Below are 8,159 nucleotides of genomic sequence, written 5' to 3' on the forward strand. Positions count from 1 at the left end.
TTATACTAAATAAAGAACTCACGAAAACTTTCCAAAAGGAACAGAACATAAATATCCTTCCAATGAATGAGATACCAGAAATTGAAGAAATTCGCAGTGCTTCAGAGAAGCAAGAATGTAGAAGAGTATTCGTGATGAAAAAGGCCCTAAATTTATTCCCTCCAGTGTGCGAGAGAATTCTAAGGGATGAAAAATCGATTGAAATGATGAGAGCAGTGAATGCTAGTTTAGCTGTTATTAATGGATTATTTGTGACAAACTGTCTTACAATAATTGCTTATAAATTGTCAATTCCGTTTGTTCTGACAGGATCTGAGATACTTCCTAGTCTTCATCGTATTCCATGGAACCCCAGTATTTTTCCAAACAGCTTCCTGTCATCCTCCGATAAAATGACATATTCAGAAAAGTTAATAAGTACTTTGGTTGCTATTGTAGACTACACTATTCTTTCTATTGGAGCACCTACACACAGTGTCAAAACATATGCGAAAGACAAACCTGATATTTCATTCATAGATTTGCTACACCAGGCACAGTTTTTTCTTATTGAAAAAGATGTACTTCTAGATTATCCGCTGCCCCAACTTCCAAATGTAAGATATGTTGGTGGCCTGGCAGCAAAACATTCATTGCCTTTGAAGGGAGGGTTATTGAATTTCGTAAATGCTTCCACGAATGGAATAGTTGTGGTGTCATTTGGCAGTAATATCAATGATTTCCCTGCTGTTCAGCTAGAAAAGCTACAGAGCGCATTGAAACAAATAAAATATGATGTTGTGTGGAGACAGAAGAAAACATCATTTTCTCATAAGAATATTTATATCAGTGATTGGGTACCACAAAATGATCTGCTTGGCCATCCTAAAACTAAATTATTTGTTACTCATTGTGGAAATAGCGGTCAATTTGAAGCTTTGTTCCATGGTGTGCCAATGCTGGGAATACCTTTATTTACAGACCAATTTTATAACTCTCGCAGAATGACCGAGAAAGGATACGGATTGTCACTAGATATAGAGAACTTTACCCCGAAGGAATTAATAGAGAAAATAAAAGAACTGATTGAAAATAAAACATATTCTGAGAAAATTAAAAGAGCTAGTGAAATATTCCACTCCCGACCCGAATATCCATCGAAGAAATCAGCCCGCCATATTGATCACATCTTGAAATACGGTGGAGAATATCTAAAGTCTCCATGTCAAGAGAGTCGATTGTATGAATTTTTCATGATCGATGTATTGGCTCCTATATTTGTAGTAATATCACTTTTGATATATTTGACCTGTCTAATTGGGAAAAAATGTTTAACTATCTTTTGTAAGAAGAAAACGAAGACTGACTAAATTATGTTTCGGTAAGCTCAAATATGTAAATCATACCTCTTTTGTTTTGCTTTATGTAAATCAAGATCTAACTGCAATAACCCTGAAAGCATAATTTTGTTTTCGTATAGAAATTTTAATTTGCATCGTAATTTATCTTCAGCTTTTGTAAACCAACACCCGCTGATTGTTTTTATATGTAATTTTCCCAGATAAAGTGACATTGTATATCCAGTGTCCAACGGACTCCCATCCTGATGATATATAGAAAAATAACGCAGCCTAATGCAGCCGTTTGTCTTATGTAATGAACATACATAAGAGTGACAGAGAGGTGGCTGTGAAAATACTTAGAATAAACTTACATCATCAGTGAATTGTAAAAGCTGTGAAAAATTAGTAAATTAATGAAACAGTTACGTACCTATATAACTGTTTACTAATTTTTTCGCAGCCTTTACAATTCATTGATAAAATAAGTTTATTCTAAATATTTGCACAGCCACCTCCCTGTCACTCTTATAATTAAAAATCAGAAATATTAGTCTCATTTGTCCAAGAATCAAATCAGAATCATTGTCCTTTTCCCCTTTATCTAACGTCTAATTTCACTTCACATCGTTAACATTTGAATTCTGTTTGCATTCTCATATCTGGTACTAGTTGGAAAACTTGACAGCTACTACGAGACCCAAGGATTAAATTGTGCGCTTCTATCTGTTTTGGCATTGTTTCCTAACGTAAATGCCCTTCCTAAATACAAAACCTTTGCAGTGTGTACTGGTTGCTTTTTTTGTGCCACGTGCACTAGTGAGATGAAAATGCAGCTGGAAAATGATAACCCGAAGAGAGGCGGATTTTATGCTAAAAGATGAGAAGTGAAAGTAAGACGAAAGGAGGCAGAACAGAACAGGTTTCTTGATGTAGTATGAGCACATGACAATTCATATTTTACTAGCTGGACACGTGAAAATTTCACGGTAAACATAAAAAATATAAGCATCTGTAAATTGATTTCTGGTGCCGTGAGAAATGTTTGTGTATTGTAACAGTTACAGAATATAGAAAGAAGTGTAAAACCGATAACTTTATAATCCAACCAAAATACCTCAGTTACTCAAACGTAAACTGAATTACTATTTAGTCTCAAAATGCATTGTACATATTAAAAGAACATTCTTGGTTTAGTGCCACGGAACGTTCTTCTGGTAGTCTTTTACTTGTTTCAATAACTTGTCGGTGGTCAAGCTGGAGCACCGCCGTTTAGTCGAAGAAATCGACTCCTGCACTTATCTCCTGTAAACCTGGTGATTAATCTATCGGCCTTTTCTGCCTAACAGCTAAGTTCCGAGGACGCAAACACACCAACATCGGTTGTCAAACAATGGTGTGGGAGAGACAAATATAGACACACACAAACACACATACACACGCACATACATACCTATCAGTTTTCGTCTACCAAATTCACTCACGAGGCTACAGTAGAAGACACTATAATGTAAAAAGTTGAATTTTCTGTAGCCACCTGTTGGCAACTTTTCTCCCCCATCTATTTTGTAGGGGGTGTTACTCAATTTTCTGCGATTTTTTCACAACTATACCACGTTCGAAATTTGCATTAGTTTTTGTATGAAAAATAATAAAGGAAATTAGTGAGGGGTGCTCGTTTGTATTTGGTAGAGAAAACATTAAACGTGCCTTAAAAAAAATAAAAATAAAAAAAACAACTTCTTCGAAACTAAAAGACATGAAGAACTATGAAAGAATGCGAATAAATACCGGGGGTGGAGGAAAGAAGGGAGAACTAACACTTGATCGTTCTAGAACTCTCAGAATAAAAACCTAAATACCTTAAATATTTTCTCCTCTATTCGTTACTAAATGTCTTTCACTTTTTCTTCGTTGTTAAAAGTAAAATTGCTAGAAAAGATCGTCTGAATTTCAGTCTAATTGTCATTTTAAATGACTGAGGCTTTCCTTTCCCTGACTCTATCCCTTCAATGCTTTCTTCTACGGTTAAGAGTGTGATGGTGAGTGGTTCAGTGGTTAAGGATATTCGGCCCACAATCGTAAGGTCATGAGTACGATCCTCGGCGGCGCGCCGTGTTCTTGTGCAAGTCACCCTACATCACCTTGCTGCAGTTCACACGACTGGCGAGAATGAGTTGTTGCTGTAATTCAAAGGTGTCAGCCATGGCACATTCTGCGTGAAGCTGAATCTCCCTGAGAACAATGTAAATGGTATGCATATCTGTGGAGTACTCAGTCATTTGTGCGTTAATTTTACGAGCAGACTGTTCTGCTGATCAGATAAACAGGAACCTCGTCGTCGTAACCGACGGAGTGCCAGTTTTGAAAAAGATTGAGAAAGGAAATGTTTCATATCGTAAGGCAAAAACGTCATGTGTTTAGTATAAACAGTGAAAGCTACGACGAAATAATTGCTATTCCGTCGTGTATTCGCCCTCGGCTCACGCTCAGTTTGATACCAATAGCCAGCGCATCGGTGTTTAACTGGGGGCTTGGCCTCCAGATCTGTGAGACCCACAAATATCGCTGTTAGGACCGGATTAATACCCATAGTGACCCTAACGACTTAAAAGATGTTCCTACCTCTATATAGGATCTTGTTTCGTTTTCTTTGAAACACTTGAAGGTTTATCTTACTAGATAGCCACTCAGCTAGCCAAAATGAGTTGTAGCTGTAATTGAAAGGGGTCAATATTGACACATTCTGTGTGAGGCTGATTCACCTTGACAACTACGTTAATGATATGCATGTCTGTGGAGTACTCAGCCATTTCCGAATTAAATTTATCCTCGTGAAAGTGACGTCCAATATTTGCAGCGTCTACGTATCTATGTATCAACTTTCTTTTCCATCTATGTATCTACTGTCTCTCTCACTTTCTCTCTTTTTCTTTCATTTCATCTGTGTCCTTCCTCTCTCCCGCTTTTAATTTAACAATGTGTTTATGTATCTATGTATCAACTTTTGTTTCGATCTATGTATGTACTTTTCTTGCGATGTGATAAACATTTAAAAATACAAAACGAAAGCCGTCACCTCTCACTCCCTCTCTTTCTCTCTTACTCTCTCTTTCTCTCTCACTCTCACTTTCTCTATCACTCTCTATTTCTCTTTCACTCTCTCTCCTCTCTCACTCTCTCCGTCACCACTCACTGTCTCTTTCACTCTATTTCTCCTTCTCACTCTCTCTCTTTCTCACTTCCTCTCTGAAACATTTAAAAACACAAAACGAACGCCGTCAGCACTCACTGTCTCTATCACTCTCTCTCTTTATCTCTCTCACTCTCCATTTTTCACTCTTTCTTTCTTACTTCCTCTGTCCTCCTCTTTTTTGCTTTGCCACTGATTTCTTCCTTTGAAGTAAATGTGACACACACCGCAGGTAAGGAAAGAAACAACTACAACTAAGCGCATTATTATTATTGATAAGATTGGGTGGAGGTGATCGGGTGGAGCGGAGAAGAGATAAAATAGTGGTGATGGGTTGCCCGTGTCTTCTTTCAAAGTAAAAGGTGAGTAAAAGTGAATGGAAGCAGCAGAACGGTAGATCTAGCAAAAGTGAATGGGAGAATGAGTAATGAGAAGGAAGGGAGTGACTATAATGAAAGAAGAAACGTTGAGTGTTCATAAAAGGGTGGAAGAAATTGGGAAGCGTGGTGAATGCTGTAGTAAATGGTGGATAAAGGGTGAGGGTGACCAATTATGCATGGCGGTGGGGAGGGGAAGAGCAGCAGAACAGTAATATTGGTTCGGTATACAAGGTAAGGAAGCGAGAAAGAGAGAGAAAGTTAGAGAGAGAAAGGCGGTTAGAGAAAGTGATGATTTGACAGGTTGTAAGAGTGTAGGGAAAGGGGAGAGAGAGGCAGCTGGAGGGCATGGGGTGGCTAAGAAGGAGAAATTAAAAATTGCTTTGCTATTCATTACTGAGTTGGATAGTCACGTATGGGGTTTGATATCTAATGCAACACCACATGTGATTAAGTGAAAGGTAATTGAAAAATCCACACTTATTTTAATGGACCAAATAAATGTAAAATATGTTCAGCTGAAAGAACTCAGCTCCTTTTCAGATCCAAGATCCCTAACTCATCACTGAACTCTAGGTCTGAAATTTTCAGGGGTTGTAAACATATGTCTAAGTACGTTTTGAAGAATTGAAAAATTCCACCTATATCTGATCAACTTGTTGTTATCTTTCCAGCCTTATAAAACATTTCATTATAATGCCCCAGCTGCAGCATCATGTCTCATCGGTAGATGATACCGTGATGAAATTTTCAGACAACTGCTTATGATGTCGGTGATATCTTTGGTGTTAATTCCACAAAGTCTGCATCGGTTGTCACATTTTACTGCTTTTCTTGCACCTCTATCCCTTTTGTGCATCGGGAACTTGGTTGATGTTCCTTTTCCTTGATTGCAAACGCATTCCCTTCAAAGTGGAAAGTAGTAATCGTGCTATTGGTCCATGATAGACTGCTTTGATGATTAATGTTACTGTCATCTTGGAGCTATCTACTAGTATATCCATGCATGGTTTTCTGCTTATACAGGCTCATCCTTTCATATGATGATATGTTGCGGTAGAGTCGTGCGACATATTTGGTCATGTATTCTAGGTTATGACAGAGCGTTGCTCGATGAGCTACCTTCCATCTCTTATGATGTTATCAACCTCATGTATGCAAACTTGATCAAGGGATGCAGTTCGACACTTTGTGATTAAAGGATGTTGCCGAAGGGATATGATACAACAGTCAAATGTATTTTGGATCAATGTTAAGCCTCTGCCGCCTTGTTTTCATTTTTGGAAGAGGTGGTCTACGTCACTATTTATGTGGAAATGATTTGTGCTTGTCAGTATTTTTCGGGTTTTGACATCAATGGCTCAGATCTCATCAAGTGTCCAATCAAGCTGCCAAAATATGGGTATGAGTACTAGCACTGCAAACACATTGTGGGCCAATGTTTCATTGAATGCAAAGAGTTCTGACGTCCAAATTTTCTTTATTGGGCTGTAATATTCTTTAGTGACAGGTGTTTTGTTACAGGTGTCATTGTAAGATATGTTTTCATTCACCCCTAGAAACCTATAACATTATTTGTCAGATATATGGGACACAGTCAATCATTGATGGAGTAGTTGCTAGTGTGGTTTATAGTTTTCCCTCTTTTCCCAACAACCATATAACAACATAATTTATGTAAACCGAAAAGAAGAGTAGCAATATTCAGACGAGCTTGTGTTAAAACGAAAAACATAATGCCGAAAATTGGTAAAATGAAATCCAAGAACAAAGTGAATTAAAGTAAAAAAGAAAAAGAGAAGAAACGAAGAATTACTAAAAAGAGACAGAAATGTTATTTTGACGTAAAATAATAGATGTTGAAAATTGTATGTATGTATGTATGTATATATGTATGTATGTATATACATACATACACCCCCCACATATATGTATATAATTACATATGCATATATACTAACGTATATATGCGTATGTATGTATGTATGTATGTATGTGTGTATGTGAAGGCACATGGCTCAGTGGTTAGAGCGTCGAGTTTACGATCGTGAGGTTGTGAGTTCGAATCCCGGACCGAGCTGCGTGTTGTGTTCTTGAGCAAGACACTTTATTTCACGTTGCTCTATTTCACTGAACTGTAGAAATGAGTCGCGACGTCACAGGTACCAAGCTGTATCAGCATTTGCCTTTCCCTTGGATAACATTGGTGGCTTGGATAGGGGAGACCGGTATGTATGGGTGACTGCTAGTCTTCCATAAACACCCTTGCCTGGACCTGTGCCCGGGTGGGTAACTTTCTAGGTGCAATTCCATGGTCAGTCATGACCGAAGGGAATCTCAGCATGTATGTATGTATGTATGTATGTATGTATGTATGTATGTATGTATGTATGTATCTATCTATCTATCTATCTATCTATCTATTTATCTAATGTACACATTTACGTATATCAATGTATATATGCACACGCATGCATCTATGTATGAGGTTTGTATATATTTATGCTTCTGTATTTGTACAGAAATATGGTTCTATTAATTCTATGGATATATTAATTAGTACTAAGGTAGTTATGTGCTTTGTTGCTGTTTAAAAGATATGCATAAACCATTTCTAATAAAGCTCTAAATAGTTTGGTTAGTGTATCGAAGTTACTATACAAATTTGCTACCATAATTTTGGCATTGTGGTGACGGATGAGGTGAGACAGTCATAAGACACAAGTTGCTTTCCTTCCATCGCAAATATCATTCGAATATATAATCACAAATTTATTCATATGTCTTTCTATATCTTTTCTCTTTTTTTTAGGTCAACACCTCCTGAAAAATGATAGAGAAGAATCTGTTTTTCTGTTTAATGGTGCTATGCATCATTGTACGTCTAGAAAGAGTCAACAGTAAAAATATTTTATACATAGCATGGCCTGCTTACAGTTATGTATATCCAATGATTTCTATAGCAAACGAATTATCAAAGTATGGACATAATAACTATTTTATACTAAATAAAGAACTCACGAAAACTTTCCAAAAGGAACAGAACATAAATATCCTTCCAATGAATGAGATACCAGAAATTGAAGAAATTCGCAGTGCTTCAGAGAAGCAAGAATGTAGAAGAGTATTCGTGATGAAAAAGGCCCTAAATTTATTCCCTCCAGTGTGCGAGAGAATTCTAAGGGATGAAAAATCGATTGAAATGATGAGAGCAGTGAATGCTAGTTTAGCTGTTATTAATGGATTATTTGTGACAAACTGTCTTACAAT

At 37.1% G+C, this 8,159-nt stretch overlaps 1 protein-coding gene across 1 annotated transcript in view; it reads left to right on the forward strand.

Moving 5' to 3' along the window:
* The first annotated feature begins 6 nt into the window (after positions 1-6).
* Positions 7-8,159, forward strand: part of LOC106873623 (UDP-glucuronosyltransferase 2A2) — an 11,716-nt gene continuing 3,563 nt past the window's right edge. Inside the window, exon 1 of the mRNA XM_014921072.2 lies at positions 7-1,360. Coding sequence (XP_014776558.2) covers positions 63-1,349 — 1,287 coding nt within the window. The 5' untranslated portion in view covers positions 7-62 and the 3' untranslated portion in view covers positions 1,350-1,360. The remainder of the gene's footprint in view (positions 1,361-8,159) is intronic.

Source organism: Octopus bimaculoides, chromosome 11, assembly GCF_001194135.2.
Source record: "Octopus bimaculoides isolate UCB-OBI-ISO-001 chromosome 11, ASM119413v2, whole genome shotgun sequence".
In the NCBI taxonomy this organism is placed as follows: Eukaryota; Metazoa; Mollusca; class Cephalopoda; order Octopoda; family Octopodidae; genus Octopus; species Octopus bimaculoides.